This window comes from Hemitrygon akajei, chromosome 16 (genome assembly GCF_048418815.1).
Source record: "Hemitrygon akajei chromosome 16, sHemAka1.3, whole genome shotgun sequence".
Lineage (NCBI taxonomy): Eukaryota > Metazoa > Chordata > Chondrichthyes > Myliobatiformes > Dasyatidae > Hemitrygon > Hemitrygon akajei.
In genome coordinates, this window is record NC_133139.1 from 78064142 (window position 1) to 78088126 (window position 23985).

Consider the following 23985-nt stretch of genomic DNA (forward strand, 5'->3'; position numbering starts at 1 on the left):
GTAACACTGTAACCAGGAGGAACAGGGTACAGGTGAATATCACACAGTAACACTGTAACCAGGAGGAACAGGGTTCCGGTGAATATCACACAGTAACACTGTAACCAGGAGGAACAGGGTACAGGTGAATATCACACAGTAACACTGTAGCCAGGAGGAACAGGGTACAGGTGAATATCACATAGCAACACTGTAACCAGGAGGAACAGGGTACAGGTGAATATCACACAGTAACACTGTAACCAGGAGGGACAGGGTACAGGTGAATATCACTTAGGGACACTGTAACCAGGAGGGACAGGGTATAGGTGAATATCACATAGCAACACCGTAACCAGGAGGGACAGGGTACAGGTGAATATCACACAGTAACACCATAACCAGGAGGAACAGGGTACAGGTGAATATCACACAGTAACACTGTAACCAGAAGGAACAGGGTACAGGTGAATCACAAAGTAACACTGTAACCAGAAGGAACAGGGTACAGGTGAATATTACACAGTAACACTGTAGCCAGGAGGAACAGGGTACAGGTGAATATCACATAGCAACACTGTAACCAGGTGGAACAGGGTACAGGTGAATATCACACAGTAACACTGTAACCAGGAGGAACAGGGTACAGGTGAATATCACACAGTAACACTGTAACCAGGAGGAACAGGGTACAGGTGAATATCACATAGCAACACTGTAACCAGGAGGAACAGGGTACAGGTGAATATCACATAGCAACACTGTAACCAGGAGGAACAGGGTACAGGTGAATATCACACCGTAACGCTGTAACCAGGAGGAATAGGGTACAGGTGAATATCACACAGTAACACTGTAATCAACACAAACAGGCCACAGGTGAATATCACACACCAATACCGTAACTAGGAGGAACAGGGTACAGGTGGATTTCACAGTAACACTAACCAGGAGGACATCAACTGGAATGTCTTCCATGATGAGTATATCTCCGAGTACACGGATGGAGTCATGTGCTTCATCTGGAAGTGCATTGATGTTGTTGTCCCCCAGAAGTTGGTCAGGGCCTTCCGAACCAGAAATCCCGGATCAATAGTTCTTTGCGGGCAGCACTTACTGCGCGACATCGAGCTTACACTGCCGGCAATCAGCAGGAGCTCAAGAAAAGCAGCTCCGATCTCTGCAAAGCTATCAGGGCTGCAAAACAACAATACAGGGGCAAGACTGAGTCAAGATTCACAGCAAACAGCACACATGACTTGTGGCGAGTGTTGCATGCCATCGCAGATTTCAAAGCCTCTCTCCCAGATGAGCTCAATTGCTTTTACGCTCGGTTCGATGTCGCTAACTCTGAGACTCCGAAGAAGGCCACCACTTCAACCTGGTCATCTCTGAGGCTAAGGTACTCAGATATCTCCAATGGGTGGACAGTCGCAAGGATGCGCGACAGGACAGCATCCCAGGGTGAGTACTCAGGATGTGCGCAGCACAACTGGCAGGTGTGTTTATAGACATTTCTAATCACTCCCTCTCCCAGGGGAGAGTGCCCTCCTGCTTCAAATTATCCACTATTGTTCCTGTACCCAAAAAGACCAAGGTAACATGCTGAACAACTAGTCTGCTGTCGCACTCACCTCAATAATAAGCAAATGGTTTGAGAGGCTGGTTAAGGTCTACATCTGCAGCTTGCTACCTGGACCACCTACAATTCACCTGCCGACACAACCGATTGACAGATGACACAATACCGTCTACATACCGTCCTTATACTCCTGGAGAAGAAGGGTGCTTATGTGAAAATGCTGTTCTTGGACTACAGTTCAGCATTCAACACCATAATTCTATCCAAGTTCAACAGGAAGCTCAGAGACCTTGGCCTTGATCCTGCCTCATGTAGCTGGATCTTGGACTTCCTGTCAGATCACTGATAGGTGGTGAGAGTGGACTCCCTCTGACTCTCAACACAGGAGCCCCTCAGGGCTGTATACTAAGTCCCCTCCTTTACTCCCTGTATACCCATGACTGTGTTGCCACTCACAGCTCTAATCTGCTAATTAAATTTGCTGATGACACTACATTGATTGGCCTAATCTCAAACAATAATGAGGTGGCCTACAGGGAAGAGATCATCTCTCTGATACAGTGGTGTCAAGAAAACAACCTCTCTCTCAGTTGCAAAAACAAGGTTGTGGATTACAGGAAGAATGGAGATGGGTCAACCCCTATTGACACCAATGGATCTGGGGTTGAGAGGGTCAACAACTTTAAGTTCCTCAACATACACATCACCGAGGACCACACGTAGACACCACACTAGGTGTGTGGTGAAAAAGGCACAAAAGTGCCTATTTCACCTCAGACAGTTGAGAAAGTTTTGTATGGGCCCCCAAATCCTAGGAACTTTCTACAGGTGCACAATTGAGAGCATCCAGACTGGCTGCATCACTGAGCGGTATGGGAACTGTACCTCCCTTAATTGCAGGACTCTACAGAGAGTGGTGCGGACAGTCCAGCACATCTGTAGATGTGAACTTTCCATGATTCAGGACACTTACAAAGACAGGCATGGAAAAAGGGCCTAAAGGATCACTGGGGACCCGAGTCACCCCAAACACAATCTATTCCAGTTGCTACCATCCGAGAAACGGTACTGCAGCATAAAAGCCAGGACCAATGGGCTCCAGGACAGCTTCTTCCACCAGGTCATCAGACTGATTAACTCATGCTGATTTGAGTGCATTTCTGTGTTACATTGGCTGTTCTATTTATTATAAATTATTATAAATTACTATGATTGCATATTGCACATTTAGACAGAGACATTATGTAAAGATTTTTACTCCTCATGTATGTGAAGGATGTAAGAAATAAAGTCAATTAAAATCAACACGGTACAGGTGAATATCACACCTGTAACACTGTAACCAGGAAGAACAGGGAACAGGAGAATATTACAGAGGAACACTGTAATCAGGAGGAATTGGATACAGGTGAATATTACAGAGGAACACTGTAACCAGGAGGAATTGGATACAGGTGAATATTACAGGTGAAGGATTGGTTATAGCTTAATAACATATCATAACAATATAACCAGGACGGCTGTCTACAGGTGATTATAACCCAGTGACACTATAACCCCAAGGGACTGGAAAGGAATATAGGGGAATATTACACAGTGACATTGTAACACAAGGCACTCAGTAACAGTGAATGCCACAGAAACAGAGAAACGGAAGGGATTGGAAGCTGGCTGACATTAAACGACATCCAGGGAAAGGGTCAGATGTATGTAAATACTACAAGCTGACAGAGCGACTGAGTATAGGGGCTACTATCACATACTGAATGCGGAGAGGTTGGAAGTAATGGGAAACAGTACCCAGGGACAGATTAATTGGCTGATGCCATATTCGGGTAAATATCAAACCATGACAGTATCAAGTGGAAGATGATGATATATCTCCTAATGACCATCTGAGACAGTGATGTGTTAACTCAGAGAAAATATGCCAAGCTATGTACCAAATGTAGAACTTCTAAGAGTTTTGTGGACCTCACCAACACAGATAACGTCTCTGGCATCCATGTCAAATGTATTAAACTAAATAACGGAGCAGCGAATGTGTTGCTAGTTCAAATTCATTGGAGTATACAATAGAGCTAATGAGGGGTAGGTAGGACAGCTGTTGCCAGAGCCATCAGTATAGAACTGCGTGTAAGGTCCACCTGTGGGGTAGGATCAGTTAAAACAAGTACCACAGTTCGACAGGGTTCCCCAGTGAGAAGATCAGGTACATAGTCCTACTGCCCAATATTATCCCTGCCAAGCTCCCATTTTCCCAACCTCCAACAATTGGAATACATGGATTTCTCTGCTGTGCTACTGTGCACAGAGACCCATTCACCCTCATAGTCAGCGATCTGCACCAGATTCAAAAATCAAAGTAAATTTAGTATCACCAGAGGCAACCCTGGGATTCATTTTTCACAGTAAATACAAGAAACAGAATGAATGACCCCACCCAACAGGACGGACAACAGCCAACATGCAAAATAATAAACAAACTGTGCAAACACAAAAAGACTGAGAAAAAAATAGAAATAATAAATAATAAATATTGAGAACGTGAGATGAAGAGCCCCTGAACGCGAGTCTAGTTCAGTGGGAACATTTCAGTAATGGGTTGAGTGAAGTTATCCAGCAATTCATCTGGAGATGTATATTTCTTTATCCTTGCCCCATACTGCTGCCACAAAACAACAACATTCTCTACACAATGATAATAAAGCCAAGTCTGAATATATGGCTGGTCCCAGGTAACCCTCAGCAGGGGAATAAGGGATGGGGATGATAGTCTCCAGAGCCTCCCTCCAATTCTGCAGCTGGGTGCTCTGCCATGCTCACACTCAGTCACCCTTTGCTAGTGCAGGGCCCGTCCCCCTCTAATTCTAACCCAGCAAGGTGCTCAATGCAACATTCCCTTGGCCACACTCTGATGGTTCAGCTCCAAAGTTCACCCAGTCACTCTCCTGGAGCACCTCAGACTGCTTGACCAGGTTGAAGTCCACACATGAATACAAGTCATCAATCGATTGATTGACTGACTGATGAACGTGGAACAGGCTCTTCCAGCCCAATGAGCTGCACCAGCCACCAATCCCCTGGAGAAGCCCTAGCCTAATCACAGGAAAACTTATAATGACCAATTAACTTCGGACCGTGGGAAGAAACTGGAGCACCAGGAGGAAGCTCACACGTTCAAACTCCTTACAAAAGCCACTGGAACTGAACCCTGATCTCTGACCCCACAAGCTCTAATAGCATCACACTAGCCGCTATGCTACTGTCATTAGAGCGTTACATTCCCTTTGCAGTACAACTAATGAATACAATTTAAGATGTTTCTAAAGAATGGATTTGAGTGGACACTGAGTTGCCTGAGTGGACACAGGCAACCATCAGGGAGGCAATGTCAGAAAGAAGCTTGGACTAGAGTGGCTTCAGACCAATTGGTTCATACTTTGCCATAGCATTAATCATGTTTTTTTTTATTATTATCCAAATTCCTTGTCCCATGTTTTAAATATTTAATCATTTATTCATTTTCCAGGATTTTGGTATCATTGGCCACAAGAGTTCTGAACCAGTGGTTAGACACCTTCTCAGACTGCTGTGGTGAAAAGGCGATGGGCTGAATGGACTGTTGGCCTGCTGTATTACCCTATGACTATGAGTAGGAGGTCATCTTGGGCAAGAGGTGGGGGTGGTGGGGAGGTTTGAACGAATGGACAAGAGTCACAGTGAGGGAGGAAGGGAGAATGGGTAAAGTCTGAACTGGTAAAGACCGGAATTTACAAAGTGTCAATAAATTTTGAGTCAGATGAGAAGATTAGGTGGGACAGGGATCAAGAGAGCCGTCAGGGGATCTTATAGTGGAGATCGAAAAGAAGCTGGTCCAGGGTTAGACTGAGAGGAATCAGGAGCCTGGGGAAAAGTAGAGGTAGTGAATATATCATGTGACCAATCCCATATCCTCCCCCAAAAGAACATTGAGGCCCAAGTTCAAGTCTATTGTTTATTAGGGGTGGGAAAGATTCAGTAAAGAAGAAAACAATTAATTATTTTGTATTCTCCAGGAAGACCCTAGATCTGTAGTGACTTGGGCAGAGAAAAGTGAGGTCCAGGCTCTTGGATATGGATAGGGCCTCTTGAAGGATTGTATCACAAACCCGTCTCCTCCACTTAGATGGAACTGTGAAACTGGAGGCCACAGAAAGAACAAGACGGTTTGGAGAGATTCAGGTATCAGTGAAAACTGTCTTTCATAGCTGATGGACAGATGGATCAAAAGCTCCAAAAATGTGGAAAACAAAGTTGCTGGATTTTGGACACATTAATTTATCAGTTCTGGTGATAAGGAGATGCCAAGGCCTAGATGGTGATCAGGAGGGTCATTTCTAGAGAAAAAAAAATGACGGTAAATGAAAATAAGGAGGCATCGAGGAATTTAAAAGGAGGTGCAAGGTGCGGAGGAGGTACTGGAGCAGCGAGCAAAGAGAAGATGTTACATTTTTATAAGGACCACTCTGCGGCAGGTGGTGCCACTTGAATAATGCAGCAAGTGATTAACAGCCATAAGGCAGATACCAGTCAGAGCCAGAACACTAATGGCATCCTCTACATGTGGTGTGGGTGGGCAGAGGCGTGCTGAAAACTGAGCAGAAAGATGGGTGGGAACTGCCCCACTACCACAGGCATTGGTGAGCACCGAGAAACGGCCGGGCAGCGGGCTGGTCAGGCAAGATCTCAATGGCAGTGTGTAGATATTAAGGGGTTACGTCGCCGGGGAATTGCAACGACACTTACGCAAGTAGTCCTTGCATACTCATTAATATTGTGTACAGTTCTGGCCCCTTATTTTAGAGATACAGCATGATAATAGGCTCTTCCGGCCCAAAGAGTCTACGTGGCCCAATTACAACCTTGTGACCAATTAACCTACTAACCCATATCTACTTGGACTGTTGGAGGAAACTGGAACACTTAAAGGTCACAATGGAATCGAACCTAGGTCAATGGTACTGTGATAGCGTTACATTAACTGCTACACCAACCTGCCAACCATCTACAAGAAAGACATCAATAAGCCTGAATAAGTGCAAACACTTAACAAGAATGTTGCCAGGACCTGAGTTATAGGGCAAGGTTGAATAGGTTTAAGACTTTGTTCACTGGAGCACAGGAGGACGAGAGGAGGTCTTATAGAGATAAACAAAATGACGTTTTGTTTCATCACCCTACCTATACGTGCAGGCTTTTTCTCATCAGGCTGGGTAAGACCAGAACTGGAGGTCAGGTGAAATATTTATGGGGAATGTGAGGATAAACTTCACTCGGAGGGTGGTGAACAGCCAGTGGTCGTGGTGGATGTGGGTGCAATTGTAACATTTAAGGGAAGTTTGGATGTACATCGATGAGAGGGGGGCTGGAGGGCTATGGTTCAGATGCAAGTAGATGGGACCAGGCAAAAGATCAAGCCGGCATGGAGTAGAGGGACCAAAGGGCCTGTTTCTGTTGTGTAGTGCTCTCTGACTGTAATATCCATCTATGTCAGAGTTGTTGCACTGTATCCCAGCTACTTTAACCTGCTTTGTCTATCACCTGATCGAATGTGAGGTTTTCCAAGGTTTGGAGTTCAGCTCTGAACTGCTAAACATAAATGGGTACAGTTCCTATCACTTATTATAGTCAAACAGTGCTAACTAGTTTTTTTTTAAATTCCCATTGTAAAGGTGCTGCTAGCAACACATTAACTGTGATGCTTATTTATGGAAGGTAGGGTGCAGACAGCATTGCTACTTACCGTTCAGAACCTCAGTAACGTTGACACACTCAACACGAATCTCTAATGGTAAACCGAGCTGACTGGGGCCAGGTGACTCCAGTCCTGCCTGGGTCTCCCTGAGCATGTGACAAAACAATGGATGTGCTAACACTGATGTGCCTGTGTCAGCAGAGAGGTGTGCATTCAAGAAGAGGGAATTAGACTCCGATCAACTCTCTGTGATTTATTATTTATTTCTAAAGAATCATTTTTTTAAATTGAGATACACGGACCAGGCCCTTCCTGTCCTTTGAGCCGTGCTGCCCAGCAATCTCCCAATTTAAAGCTAGCCTCGTCACAGGGCAATTTACAGTGAACAATTAACCTACCATCCCATACGTTTTTGGACTGTGGGAGGAAACCGGAGCACCTGGAGGGAACCTACACTGCCATGGAGAGAACGTACAAACTCCTCACAGTAGTAGGAATTGAACCTGGATCACCTGTACTGCTAAACACTACACTACCGTGTACCAGATAGTGAAACCGGGCCCCTCAGTCTCCTAGGAAGAGCTGAGTTTCTGCTGATCAGCAATTGTGATTTTAACATAAGCCCCTGGCCTCATAAATTGCAGTGGAACATGGGAGAGCATAGGAGCTTCCCTTTAAAGTATAGCAGGCAAACCTACAGCACACAACATTCCAGTCAGGCCAATGGGTCTTATTACAGACGTATCCTTCTTCATTAAACCGATTCAGCACAGCATTTTCTTCCTCCCTTTCATCAACAGAGATTAAAGGCAAAACATCTGTCAGCCGGAACGCTTCACCCACATTAGTCTTTGAGTATTTCAGTAATCAATAGAAGTAGAGGTGAAAGGTTGACGTTGCCACAGAGGATGTTTACAGTCAGGTGTGCAATGATGGAACAGGCTTGAGGGGCTGAGTGGCCTGTTCCAACTCACGGTTCTCGTGTTGATTTACTGACGCGCAGCCAACACACAATCCGCTAGTTTGAACATCTCAAAGTGCGAAACCTTGGCCAATTTGCAAAGCAGATCGTTGGTAGCGCTCAAAGCTACGTGAATAGTACGGATCAACCCCTGTGGTGGTATACCAATGGGAGAAAATAAATCAAGGAAAAGGGTCTAAATCTGAAGAGAATGGGACAAGTGCAGAGAGAACACAGGAATGCCTTTTCCAAGTGCTCAGGGTGGAGAGACGTGTCGAGGTGGGGTTGGCACAGCGGGAAGGAAAGCTGAAAAGGGTAGTGGCAAGAGGAGATGATAGACAGAGGCCATTCAATTCCTCATGCACGTTACATAGTATTGAATCCAAATCTGTCCGACATTAAAGCGCATGTCAAAAGCACTGTCAGGGGCAGGTTTTCAGGAATGTTTCAAAGGAGGGGTGGGATGAGGAGTTGAGTGAGAGAGCAGAAAGAGAGATGGAGACTGACAGAGCGGAAGAGTGAAAGAGAGACACAGAGGTAAGGAAAGGGAAAGAAATGGAGGTGAAAGAGAAAGGAAGACAAACAGACAGGTAGATAAACAGGCTGAGAGCATTAGGCAGGTAGCATATTCAAAAACTTATGCCCAGAAGAAGCTAAATACGTGGTATTCCAACAATGCAGAGCCAGAGGACTGTGGAAACACCAAAGTCTTTGACCTGGAGGAGGTCAAAGTCATGGGGTGGGTGAGACCTGAGGGGGGTATGAAATAATTGTGTTTTAAGTTCAAACTCTGAAAGGCCAATTGATCCATAACCTTTAGGGCGGAGAATTTCAGAATGTTATTAGCATTAACTTGTACATAAGCTCCTCTGAAACACCCAGTTCCTATTTTAATTGTGTTCCCTTGAACGTGATGCACCACAAGAGCAAAAGGTTTCTCTTTGTCTTCCTTATACAATGCTTTTGCATTTGACCTCACTGATATGATATGGCTCCCTGTGGAGCTATTGGCCATTGCAAATCTGGGAAACGGACAGCCCTCCCAGAGTCTGACTAACTGTCTGATATCACCTCGCTGGTCTTCCACAAAGTGGCTACAGACGCTCAGTCCTCCATAAGACATAGAAGCACAATTAGGCCATTCAGCCCATTGAGTCTGCTCTGCTATTCCATCGCGGCTGATTTATTATCCCTCAAAACCTCAATCTCCTGCCTTCTCCCCGTAACTTTTGACGCCTTTACTAATCAAGAACCTATCAACCTTTGCTTTAAATATACACCATGATTTTGGCTTCCACAGCTCTCTCTGGTCCTCCCCTCGTTCTCTGTTAAATTGGTCCTGAATCTCACACTCCTTCCTAGTACACCACACATGAAACAAGGTTCATCTCATTCCCGCAGAATCAGGTGGAATTTAAAGGTGCAGCTCATGAATGCATCAGCTCTGTTGCAGAAACTGACACAGGTTTGCTTACCTCCCATTTACACCAATCCTACATTAATCTATTTTCTCCCCCTCGACTCCCGCCCCACCAAATTATATCACTTACCCACCTGTTAATGGACAACTAAAGGCAGCCATTTTGCCTACCAACAGTCTTTGGGATGTGGGCAGAAAATGGAGCACCTGGAGGAAACACATACGATCATACTCCCGAGTTCAGGGTCAAACCTGGGTGTCTGACACTGGGGGGCCCCTGTGACCTAGTGCCAGCCCTGAGCAGGGGTATCACTGGCACCACCTTATTCACCCTGCCGTGGGCCTAAAACGACTTTAACATAGACTGCTGATGATAATGGTATCACTGCATAACGTACACACTGCCCGAGTTGAAGTCAATGGACAGGGAATGGGATGCTTAAATCAAGAAGGCAATCCGACATGGTCTGTTTCACTTCATCAATAAAACATATGATCCATACTGGCTTGCTCTGAACAAGCTGGTGCCTTGTTTTTGACATTAAAACAGTGACTAATACTTGGAAAGCTACCTCATGGGCTGCCAAACATTTGGTGTCGTCCAAACGTTTTCAACTCACGTTCTCAGTATTCTTTTTTATTTGCACAGTTTGTCATCTTTTCCACGTTGGTTGTTGGTCAGTTTTTGACGGTTTATGTATAGCTTTTTACAAATTCTATTTTTTTTTAATATCTACCTGGAAATGCCTGCAAGAAAATGAATCTCGAGGTCACATATGGGAACGTACATTCAGTGGCCATTTTATTAGGTATCTTCTGTGCCTGATAAAGTCTCCACTGAGTGTGTACCCATGGTCTTTTGCCGCTGTAGCACATCTACTTCGTTTCAATTGTTGAGCATTCAGAGACGCTCTTCTGCATATCACTGTTGTAACGCATGGTTATTTGAGTTACTGTCGCCTTCCTGTCAGCTTGAACCAGTCTGCCCATTCTCCTCTGACCCCTCTCATTAACAAGGCATTTTCATCCCCAGAACTGCTGCTCACTGGATTTAAAAAAAAAAAAAAATTTTTTTGTGCCATTCTCTGTAATTTCTAGAGATGGTTGCGAGTGAAAATCCCGGGAGATCAGCAGTTTCTGTGATAGTCGAACAACCCTGTATGGCACCAACAATCGTTCAACAGTCAAAGCCACTTAGATCACATTTCTTCCACATTATGACGTTTGACCTGAACAATAACTGAGCCTCTTGACTAGGTCTGCATGCTTTTATGCGTTGAGCTACTGCCATATGATTAGCTGATTAGATATTTGCACTAACGAGCAGGCGTACAGATGTATCTAATAACGTGACTGCTGCCTATGTAATAATAAATAGATAATAAATTTACTTTGGTAATAAACTAGTTGATAATTTTATTAACAAATTTACTTTGAACGTTGATGTCCTATAATGTCCAATGTAAATATATTTTTAATTTTGACATCACCCTAAATCTTCATAAAACTATTAATGCAAGGCATATGCTAGTAAAGCTGTTTGACTCTTTGAAGGTCAGTTACTGTTTGTTTTGCATCAGTATGGATATCATTTCCCTGAAATGAAGAGAGGCTGTAATTATCTTCCCATTGAGGCTGTGATAGAGTGGGCAACAAACTACCGAGAGCCAAGCAAGGTTCTGCAGCCGTGCTAGTGTTTTAATGAAAAGCCTGGTTACTTCAATGTTTCCACAAGTAGTGACAAACACAATGAGTCAATTCCACTAATTTTTTTTCTCAATTGCTAAATGCACAGCCAGTGAAACAAAAAAATCAAAATATTGTCAAAGCTAGAAGTCTGAACCAACCAGTAAAATTGCAGGAGATGCTTGGTCTAATTTAAATGTCCACAGATGTGCCAAATGGGTCGTATCAGAGTGTATAAAACAACCTTCTGTGGAGGGAAAAGGACACTCGATGTTTTGGGTTGAGATTCTTTATCCGCACTGAACTTGAGTCCACATCCAGAGTCTTAACCCAAAATGCTGACTGTCCATTCCCCTCCCTAGATGCTGACCGACCTGCTGAGTTCCTCCAGTGTTCTTTGTGTAGTTCCAGGTTTCAGAATCGGTGGTTTCTGGTGGCTAAAACAACACACACAAAATGCTGGAGGGACTCAGCAGGTCAGGTGACATCTGTGGAAAAGAGTAAACAGTGCTCATTTCGAGCTGAAACCCTTCGTCGGGACTTTCTTGTGGCTGCATCAGAATGTGAGCTTGGCATTCTCCCTTTTTCGTGAAACTTCGAAGAGGGGAAATTAGGACGGGGCGTCAGAACATTCATCTGGTTTTCCGCTAATGGTGCAATAAGCCCTGCAGGCAGAATCTGTGAGGAGGAGGGAAAAAGTTAACCTGAATTATCCTCTCTCTCTCTCTCTCCACACAGCCTGCCTGTTTCCCATGTTTTACGCGCTTTATTACCAAACTTAATTTGGTGATTTTGTCAAGACTCATGAAATAAAATGCAGCCCATAAAAAATGACAACTACTCATATATTTCAATTTATTGGCTTTGTCTTTAACAAAAATTGATCAGGTCAGGCCACAGCTATTAATGTACGTATCTCCATTTCCATGAAATCAGGCAACATTAGACCAGTGAATACTGCTGACACAAGGATGAGGCTTTACACGGTCTGTGTGCAGAGTGCTTCCCTCTTCTTTTTTTCCCCACAGGATCCCTGCACCAGCGACCCTTTCTCACAGCTGACAGGAGTACCAGTCTTGGCGGAATAGAGTGAGTGCGGGGGGAGTCGGGGGGAGACGGAGCTCACGTGAAGGGTGATGGTGGAGAATTTGGTTTTAAAGACATGGTAGGCAATATCAGGCAGTATCCCAGAAATGGATGCCATCAAACCATCATCCCATATTTCCTCCAGGCTGATCAACACCTCCATCCATTAATCCACCATGCCAACCCCCACCATCAATACATACACAACACCAAGCATCATTTTGAATACATAAATCAGTCTATGTATATCAGACCATGAGGAATAGGAGCAGAATTAGGCCATTCAGCCCATCGAGTCTGCTCTGCCATTTCATCATGGCTGATCCAATTTTCCTCTCAGCCCCAATCTCCTGCCTTCTCCCTGTATCTCTTCATGCCCTGACCAATCAAGAATCTATCAACCTCTGCCTTAAGTATATCCAATGACTTGGTCTCCACAGCCGCCTGTGACAAGAAATTCCACAGATTCACCACTCTCTGGCTAAAGTAATAATTCCTCCTCATTTCTGCTCTAAATGGACGTCCTTCTACTCTGAGGCTGTCTCTTCTGGTCCTAGACCCCCACCCCCCTCCACCACAGGAAGCATCTTCTCCACATCCAATCTATCGAGGTCTTTCAACATTCGATAGGCTTCAGTGAGGTCACGCCTCATTCTTCTGAATTCCAGTGAGTACAGGCCCAGAGCCATCAAACGCCCCTCATGTGTCAAATCACAGTAATCTGTGCATTGTTGTTTTTTTTTAAATAGGATTGCTTTTATATGAATTTATTTTATTGTGTTCTTTATGCTCATTGTGTTTTTTTTATGCTGCGTCGGGTCTAGAGTAACAATCATTTTGTTCTCCTTTACACTGGTATACTGAAGAATAATAATAAGCAATCTTGAATCTTAAAAACAAGCAACAGGAAAAAACCCAGTGAGATGAGCAAAATCTGTGGAACTGGGTAGCCGACATTTTGTGTCGAGATTCTGCGTCAGTCCTGATGAAGTCGAGCATCCCTTTGCCTCCACAGATGCTGCTCGGCTTGCTGAGTTCCTCTAGCAGTTTGCTTTTAACAGGCTGATTGTTTCAAGATTGCTTGATAGAATGACCCAGGCCTGGGATTCAGCCTGGTGTTGCCCACACACTCCTGAATTTGCAGTCGTGTCTTTTGGCTAAAGGCTGGATGAAGTGTTAGGAAGCAGGCAGGTTCTGTGAAGATAGGATAATGGTCTAGTCCCATGCTCCACAGTCACTGCCTGCCCTGCTAAGTGTGGGAGATTAATGGAAGACACAGCACATAATGCCAGCTCCTATTAATTGGATACGAGATCATCTGAGCGAGGTCTTGTCCTCTGCCTGAGTAGAGGTACTGCTGCCTATTCCAACAGATGAGCTGGAGCCTGCTTGGAAGGGCAAGGATCTGGGCCCGTCACCACTTCCCATCCTGTTCATCAAACAATGCATCATCCTGACTTGGAAATTAGTATATTCCCATCTCTTCAAGGTCACTGAAACTCCCCTCACCTTCACAGTCAATTAGGGATAGGTAAAAAATGCTGGCCGTGATGCTCATATTCCGTGAATTAATGTAGAATCATAGAGTTATACAGCGCAGAAAGAGGTCCCCCCCCCCCCCCACCGCCCAACTCATCTACACCGACCAAGATGCCCATCTAAGCCAGTCCCATTTGCATGTAGTAGTAGTTACTGCCTGTAATGCCGCTGGTGTTTAGGGCAGCAATGAAAGTCCTCCAGCTCTCTCTGTCCTTGGCCATCTTCTCTATTGTGCCCCAGTTGTGGTTCAGCGTCCTAATTTCTGTGTCCGCATTCCCTTCACCCTTCAGGGTCCGTCCATCTCCAGTGTTTCCTCGTGATAATTGTGGCCGTGTCCTCTTGGTGACACTGGAGGAGTAGCGTGTGGTGGGAGATCTTGGCCAGAAAATATGGAGAATCTTCCAGGGGTTCATGGTGCGGAACGACGACAGCTTGGCAAGGTCACTCTCTGTCATGCACTAGCATTCTGACCCGTACTCAAGTGTGGACACTACACAGCTCTGGTACAGCTTCACCTTGGTGTGGAGACCATACTTGCTTGGTCCCCTTATGTTGCTTATTGATCTAAAGATGTTTCTAGCTTTGCTAAATGTCGTCCTTGGTCCCATCATCCTGCCAAATGATGCTGTTCAGGTAGGTAAGTCTGCCAGTGCTGGGTACCCAGTTCCCATTTGTATATATTTGGCCCATATCCTTCTAACCCTTTCCTATCCACATATCTGTCCAAGTGTCTTTTAAACATTGTTATTGTTTCTGCATCAACCTCTTCCATGGCAGCTCCTTCCAGATGTACCCTACCCTCAGAAGTTGCCTCTTAGGTCCTGGTTAAATCTTTCCCCTCTCACCTTAAACCTATACCTTCTAATTCTTGAAACCATAACCCTAGAGAAAAGACCACATTAATTCACAACAACCGTTCTTTCTGTTTAGTTTCTGATCCTTAGGGTTCTTCTAGGAGTCAAGAATGGCAAGCAGTCCTAATTCCGAGATTTCCGAGAACATACAAATACAAAGCAAACTAAATAAAGAGCTGAGAAACAGTGTTAAGGGGTGAACAGACAAAACAATAAAGAAGTCACTTCTAAAAAATCTAACACTTTTATGCATAAGATAAGAGAAATTCCTTAGATAGGATTAAGTTAGTTAATAGGCTGCATAATTGAAACAGTTACATCGCATGGGTAATGTGCAAATACTTAGCCAATGAAAAATGAGAAATTCACCATATCTATGCCCCTCATGATCTTATACGTCTCTGTAATATCACCCCTCAGTCTCCTATGCTCCAAGGAGAAAAGTCCTAGCCTGCCCAACCATTCCCTCTAACTCTCGAGTCCTGATAACATTCTTGTAGAACTCCTTTAAGCCTTTCCAGCTCAATGACATCCTCCCTGTAACAGGGCAGCCAAAACCGTACACAGTGCAGCTCCTGAAGCAGCTTTGCCTTAACCCAATGTAAATATTCCATCCCCTGACCGAACGAGAGCAACAAACCGTCAATCTTTACGTCCCAATAACAGTTGAGCTCATCCGGAGAGATCGCAGAAGGGAGTATATATCTTGTCATTTTTCAAACAAACACCTCAAATGCAGGGATACATTGAAATCTCCTGCAGCAACGATCGGACCGTGCGGAGAAGAATGCAATAGAGCCGAGGATTAATAACAGACTGAACTCCTGTAAGCTTTACACAAGGAGTAACTGGGGGTAAAGGCTCTGACATTTCTTGGTCACAGTCTAAGCTGTGTTCCCATGCAGCCTGTATGCAGAGCTCTCTACAACAGATCTGGCCATTTGATGGAAATCTACCATTTTGAGAAGAGCATATACTGACAGCACAGCACTGGTATTTATTAGGATGTTGAGATTAATTTAATCATTGGATCTCTGAGTATTTTTGCTCAATACCCTAACAGCACAGTCTACCACTCATTTAATTGATTGTGACACATAGGAGGTCCCCTCACAGCCGCCTTTCATTGTTCCTTGATCACAGACACAATTTGACATTCATTGCAAATGGGAAGTGAGGAAAAGTCACGGGTTTGTGCAGATGTTTTCTGAGAGAAAACGTGTGTTTAGAAAGCTGCAGCATTCAGGGAACTGTGCCGGGGCACAGAGAGCTGGAGAAAGGGAGAGGGAGTCGCAGAGGAGAAGCGGGGATAAAGAGCGAGGGACCGGCAGAGTCAGATGGACAGAGTGACAAAGACGCAAGGAGATACAGAGGGACGGAAGGCGGGCGAGGGGAGGAACAGACAGAAAGAAGGCCAGAAGGAGGACAGATAAAATCTGGGCAAGGAAAATTGAGACACGGAGAAGGGGTAGATGGTCAAGCAAAGAGAGAGAGAATGAATGAAAGGGTTCAGGAGGGTGAGAAGATACGCAGAAGAGATAGCAAATTAAGACGAGGGAAAGAGACAGCAGAGAGGAGGGGAATATAGAGGAGTAAGTACAGAGAGAGAGAGACTGATACAGAGGGAAAAAAAGGTAGAGGCATACACACACACATACAGACACAAACAGTGAGAGACAGAGCAATAGATTCAAAGAGGGACACACAGACGCAGAGAGAGATGGAGAGACGAACAGAGAAAGAGAAAGAAACAGACAAAAATAAAAGCATACACACAGAAAACAGAGCGAGAGACAGATTCAAAGAGAGAGTGAGAGACAGAGACAAAGTGTGTGAGAGAGACGGAGAGTAAGGGAGAGACAGACAGACACAGAAAGAGAGAGAGAGAAACACATATATAAACACACTGACAGCGTCTGAGCCACAGATAAGCAAGGAGTTGGTTAGAGGGACAGGGAGAATCGAAGGCAACAGATTTCCTATTAGGGAGAGGAAAAGGGATAAGGGACAGGAATAGGATATAGAACTGCAATATGCATGAGAAAAATAGACCCTAATGCAACAGAAACACACACACACACACTTGGAGACAGAGAGAGAGAGGTAGAGGTAAACAGCAGATTCACATATAGATGCACAAAGAGGCTGAAAGAAGCACAGAGACAGACTGGGAAACAAAGACATTGCAATAAAGACAAAGGGATAGAGTCCAAAAGAGGAACACAAACAGAAAGAATCATGAACTATGTATTTTGGAGAGAGGAACACAATTTTCTTAAGAAGCTACTAAAAGGTAAGGAGTGGAACGTTATAGAGGAGGGTGCAGAGCGTAGATAGATAGAACAGGAGACACTGGGAGAAAAACAACATATATCACACCAAGACCGATTGAATTGTAATACTTGGGAATAAATTACATACATATCTCCCTAGCTGCCTCTAAATATATATTATAATCTATATATGTGTGTGCACACAAACAGTTTGATAAATGCACACATTTCTTCAGTCTGACTAGCCTTTGCTTTCTATTGCCAAAATACCCAGACCTTCAGTCAATGCAATATAAACAATCATTCAGAATGCGCTCTGTGTTCTGGCTTCTTTACCGAACACCACATGGAAACAAAAACACTTAATTCCAACACCACACCATTTCAGGGGTGCATGGGGTGTACTTCAGGACGTGCGGCAGTAATGGAGAGAACGAGTCACAGTGAGGGAGATACAGTGAACGAAGAGGTGCCTTGCCAGCTCTGAGGCAAGACCGTGAAATCTGTGAAAGATACGAAAAGCAACGAGCAAAGTATGGCAAGGGAGAAGGATAACATATTGACTTCAGAGAGCAAAGGAAATCGACGGAGAGATAAAGAATTGAGCAGATATGAGCGAGAGAGAGAGAGAGAGAACACACACACGCACACACTAAACCCTGGCACATATACATGAACAAACAAGTTGTGCGAGCACATGCAGACGCACACACAAACATACAATCACGCTCACACATGTACAGGACCCAAGCACATATACACACACGCACACAAGGCAAGCACAAAATCACACAGAACACCCTGCATACATACAAGGCAAATGTGCATTTTCAATCCCAACACACACACACAGTGACATATATCCACAAATTTCTTATGCACTTAACATTCATGTAATGTGCATGCAAATCGCGCGCACACACGCACACACACACACACACACACGTATGAAGCATGTGTAAATTTACACCACACAAGACACATGGTGACAAGGAAGAGATGAAGCACTAAAGGTAGAGAAAGAGAGGCAGAGAACAAGATCAAGAAGAGATGGTGAAAATGGAGGGTAATGAGGAGAGAGCGCAGAGAATCAGCAATTGCAAACTGGTAGTGAATATAAATATTACAGAGAGGATGTGAATAAGTGAAACTGTCAAAATACAGAAAGCAAATCCCTGCACAGCTGCAAGGTTTCCCTGTCACGGTATACCTGACCATTCTCACCACTAACCCGTCTCAGTGCTTTTGAACCAAATGACTGCTCTTATATCACTGTACCCCGTCTGGAGGAGAAAGGGTGGTAATGGAAGAAGTGACAATCCACCGGTATCTGCAGCGAACAGAGACCTGGCCCCAAGCCTCTCACCTGAAACGTTTCACAGGGTTTGGAAGCCAGCAGTCTACTACATTCCTGAACCTACCTTAATGCACTACAGTGCCTTCTCCACCTTGAGCGTAAAATGGCCGATGTGACATGTACTTAGGTGGGTAGGATTAGAATGGGAGCCAATCCTTCTCTCGCCCAATCCCCAAAGAGACCACTGGGTAGAGACTGGGCTCGCTGGCTGGTATTACTCAAACACCGAGCCAAAGGTAGCAGCCCATCTGAAATGTTCCTTCCCTCATGCAAGGACACTGAGGACAACTGGACCTTCTCTATGAACAACACAGCTCTTAAAACTGGGAACCGCCTGTTCTAGAGCGCGCTGGAAGGAGTGCGCTGTTTAATCAGCTATGGTCGCCCGCGCACATCCCTACGTATTGACACAGTTGCTGATCTATGGCAACACGGTTGTGTTATTCTTTTTAAATGAGGAAACAAAAGGAAAAAAAGAACAAAATCACAGAATGAAAAGAGGTCAATGAAACAAAAAATAAGACGGGGAAGTTGAACTTGCTCTTGCATTCTACATCTCAGACCGGACGCCTACGGTGTGGACGGAAGCTCCTTCCGACGAATTGATAAATCTTCCCGGTGTCGATAGAGCTCAGCACGAAGCCGAGATCGGCCTCTCGAAGCCAGCACCGGTGCCAACACCACACTTCTGAACAGATCACACGCAGTCTGCTCTAAGCCCTTGCAGGTTTGACGCAGGCTGTGCTTATGCAGACTCCAAAAATGCTGCGTCCAGTGGGGCCATGCAGGGGCTGGAGGGGGAGAGAGGGCAAGTGTTGGGGGAGAGCGGGGTGGGGAAACAAAGAGGGAGAACCTTTAAACACAACAACATGATGCCAATGTTGAGCCAGGAATTGGGGGGGGGGCAAGTTTCCCTCCAAAGTGCACCCTTGTGCTTTGAAACACAAAACTAGGCTCTTCTAGCTTCTGAGCACTTTGTCAACAAGGCAAGGGAGGACACTGTGATACCCGTCTCCGCTCTCTCCACCAGATCCTTACTTCGCTCTGCTGCCATCTGAGACCATAACCACAGTGGAGAAGTGAAGATCACAAGCCTAAGCACAGCGCCCAGAAAGGCAAGGACGTCAGTTATCATGGCTGCCATGACTAAGCTCCCTCGGAGAGCCACTCTCCAAGGACTGTTGCATTGAAGGATGGAAAGCTGATAGTTTGTGCATTGCCCAAATAGGCTCATTATCACCTCCTTAAAAACTGATATTTTTTTCCCCCCTGGAGAGAAAAATATCCTCATTTTCTTTCCACTGCCCCTTTTAATCTGGAATCTTTCTACTCCTCAAGTCTACGGACAAATAATGCTGGGCACTGCTGAGAGAGCCAACGACAAAGATCTCGCAGAATGTGAAGTTTGGGCACACAAACAATTGCTCTAAAACTGCCTGGTTTAAACAAATGGCAGGGGGAGTTTAAAATGGGGTGGGGGGGGGGATGTTGCAGACCTGCATTGCAATGTACCAGCCATTGTTTCTGAGGCATCTCGCCCTGCTACAGATCCCAAAGTCTCCGCTGCACTTTTAGACATGAATCCATTCATTAAAACAAATACCAGGCAGCAACAGCATAAGCACCAACAATATTTCTCCTTGAACAGTGTACTCAGAATAAAATGAAAATATGGCAGCAAAGTGGAAATGGCCAGTGAGAATCTCATTCTTAGGACAATCTATCACAACCAATTATACAGGACACTGTTTTAATATTTAATCTGTGGCTCTCAAAACACACAGGTGGCAAGCCCTTTAATAACTGGGCTATCCACCTAGTGGGCAAACACATTTGGATCCATCGTTCTGAGCAGTACCTTCATCTTCACTTCCTCCCGCCCCACATCTGATACAAACGCTGTTGCAATATTTAAACAGTTCTTAGACTGCTATTGTGAATGTGAACAGCCCTGTGTGTCACATTAAGTGTAAGACTGTGGGAGGATGTGCGCATCTGCTGAATATACCTCACTACATGGTAGCATGTCAATAATTGTACAGATTCATTTCCTCCTGCAAACAGATCTTTGAGGGGGGATAAAAATGTATAAATATTTATCGTGTTAATGTTGCAGCCAGGACAACAGCAACCTCACTGCAAGGAATGAATTAGCTGCAATCATTTGAGGTACACCACACACACACACACACACACACACACACACACACACACACACACACACACACACACACACACACACACACACACACATTTAACACCAATCACCATGAGGCTTTGCTAAGTGTCGATTGCAGAGTGATTTTACTAGGGTAAAGCTTCCCTAATGAGCCCGCCGCTGATTGCAACGAAGGGAAAAGGGGTGTTAAGCGGTCAGGCCAACGTCACGTCAGCCACAGAGGCCGAGGGAGACCGGGACAGGTGCCCTAGCATCAGTCATCCTAGGTGATGCATCCTGTCTGCCGATCCCGTGAGTGGATCCAACGCAAACAGGGCGCTTTTCTGCTTCTCCCTGCCCGCTCGGAGCCAGCTACCCCAGGTCCCGGCCGTCACCCCCACCCCCCCCCCCACTCAGCCCGCCTCACCCACCCTCTCCCCGGGCGGCCGGGGCCGGCACCGTATGCCCAACCATTGCGGATTTTCCGCAATCGTTCGCATTGTTTACCCGTGAGTTTTTTTTTAAACACACACATACTGTATATATGAGGAAAATGCGGTCCGATTGCGGATTGTTTTCGTTTTTTCCCCTCTACAGAGACCCCCACCCCTTTCACACTGGTAACTCTCTCGCCTCAAGGGTCTCTCGTCCTTCCCCCATCCCCTCCCTCGAGGTCAGTCTCTCTGTGGTCACTCTCCGGCCACTCGCTTCCATGGGTTACTACCCCCCTTACTCCCCGACCACTCTGCCCCTTACCACCGACCAAACCACCCCTCCCCCATTCCCCGACCACTCTGCCCTCACCACCGGCCACCCACCTTCACTGCCCGGTCACTCTGCTCCACGCTACCAATCACTACCCGTCCCCTCACCAGACCACTCTCCCCCCCCCACCACTTGTCACTCCCCGCCCCCTTCACCACAGATCACTGTCACCGTCCCCCTCACCCCACCATAAATCACTCTCCGGCCACTCTCACTCCTCACCATCCGTCACTACCCCTCAACCCCACAGGCACACACACACCTCAGCCCCAGTCACTTCCCGCTCCCTGACCATTCGGACCCTAGTAGGACTGGTCACTCTCCCTCGGCCAGTTATTCCCTTACTCACTCTCCCGCCCATTCTCAAACACTTAGCAGCCATTTCCCCCTCCTCCCTCTCACTCCCCCAGTCCTCTCCCTCTTACCCATGCCCGCTCTCCTTCGACCCCCCCCCCCATGTCCCCTCCTCCTCTCACCATCCCTTCTGCCCCTCGCTCTTCCCTACCCCTTCCCCGGTTCCCCACCGCTCCCATTTTCCTGCCCCCTCCCTGTCCCCCCAACCCCCCCGCGCATTCTTCTGACAGCCCCCCCCCTCCCTCTGCCTCCCCCCAGCCCCCTCACCTGCTCTCTCCGGGGCACCAGGATCAAGACGCTCCGCATCCGCCGCAGCTCCGCGCCGCTGGCATGACAAGGACGAAATCCAGCCGCTGGGATCTCTCCAGTATTTCAATAGAAAGCTGGTAACGTTCCGCTTTTCCCTCTCTCTCCTTCTCTCCCGTATATATATATATATGTGTGTCAGTGTGTGAGTGAGGGAGGAGGCTTGGAAATCCCAATCTTCGCTCAAAAATACAACGATCAGTCTCAGAGCTCCGCTGTTCCGCGACTTCCCATCCGGATTCTGCAGCTCCGTTACCCGTTCTCAGACTGTGAAAGGCCAGCGCGGGAACCTTGACGCTAGCGGTCTCATCCTCTTGCTGCCGGTAGATTTTTTTCCCCCTTTTTCTTTCTCTCTCTCTCTCTCTCCTTTTTTTAAAAAAATCCACTGGGTCTCCCCTGAATAACACAAGACAGCTGCTTAATGCTGGTAGGTGTGTGTGTGTGTGAGAGAGAGAGAGAGAGAGAGATGTGTGTGTATGTGTGTGAGAGAGATGGAGAGAGAGAGAGAGACAGACAGACAGGGGATGACAGTGAGAGAGGGAGGGAGAGAGGGATGGAGCCTGAGAGGCTGTTTCTCATACAGACACACGCGCACACACAAACACACACACACACACACACGCACGCACACAGAGGGGAGAAGACAGAGAGGGAGATACACAGCGGCACGGGGCTGCAAATAGCGACAGCCCCGCTCTCCACCTCCACTGAAATACACCAGCTCCTGCGATCTGGTGGTTTGAAAATCTGGCACGACGCTCCCGCGGAAGCAGGAGGCACAACCAACCTTACCGGGATATAGGGGCGGAGAGAAGAAGGAAAGCCTGATATGGATTTCTTCGTCCCGGAATCGCTTAGCAACAGATATTCCCGCTTGCGTTTATGTGGCGCCCTTAACAAGCACATGCTGTTATGTTGTATACCGAGATACAGTGAAAAGCTTTTGGTAGTGTGCTATCCAGGTAGTAAAGTGGAAAAAAAACCCAATGCAGAATATAGTGTCACAGTTACAGAGAGAGTGCAGAGTGGATAAACAAATAAAGTGCATGGGTCATTAGGGTATGCAGAGTTCATCTTCTGCATTTTTATTGTGTTCCCTCTATACTGCCTGGATATACTGATGTTTGGAATGATCTGTCTGGACGGCAGGCAAACAGAAGCTTTCACTGTATGTCCTTACATGTGACAGTAGTAAGCCAATCACTAATCTTCAGTGTAACGAACACACACACACACACACACACACACACACACACACACACACACACACACAGAGGCACACACACACACACACACACAAACACAGACACACACACACAGACACACAGACAGACAGACACACACAAACACACACAGACACACACACACACAAACACAGACACACACACACACACAGACACACAGACAGACAGACACACACAAACACACACACACACAGACACACACAGACACACACACACACACACACAAACACACACACACACAGACACACACACAAACACAAACACACACACACACACACACACACACCTGGAGAAACTCCACAGGTCAGGCAGCTTCTATGACAAGTCGGCATCTTGAGCCCAGGGCCTTCATTGGGACTTTCAGTACCAATCTTCAGTGCGTGGGGGATGGGGGGGGGTCTCTGCAGTAGTCTGATAAAAGGTGTCCTTGAGTCTGGTGGTATGTGTTTGTTTCTTTTATTCTATGGTAGAGTGAGTAACTGGGGTGGGAAGAGTCATTGATTGTGTGGGCTGCTTTCTCATGGCAGCAGAGCCAAAGGAGGGGAGGGTGGTTTGGTTGATCAACCAGGCTACATTCACACCTTTGTAATTTCTTGTGACTTTGGTTGGCACAATTACCATACCAAACTGTGAAGCTCTGGAAGGAAAAATCTGTTGGAGGAACTCCTATGGTCAGGCAGCATC

At 46.0% G+C, this 23985-nt stretch overlaps 1 protein-coding gene across 11 annotated transcripts in view; it reads right to left on the reverse strand.

The window, feature by feature from the left end:
* Positions 1-22775, reverse strand: part of adgrl1a (adhesion G protein-coupled receptor L1a) — a 654463-nt gene extending 631688 nt beyond the window's left edge. For 10 of the 11 annotated variants that reach the window (XM_073069264.1, XM_073069261.1, XM_073069260.1 and 7 more), the window contains exon 1: positions 22019-22775. In XM_073069264.1, the coding sequence (XP_072925365.1) occupies positions 22019-22057 (39 nt within the window). In that variant the 5' untranslated portion in view covers positions 22058-22775. Of the gene's footprint in view, positions 1-18538; positions 18562-22018 lie in introns of those variants that run through there. The other variant, XM_073069263.1, reaches the window with a different exon arrangement.
* Between the last annotated feature and the right edge of the window lie 1210 nt (positions 22776-23985).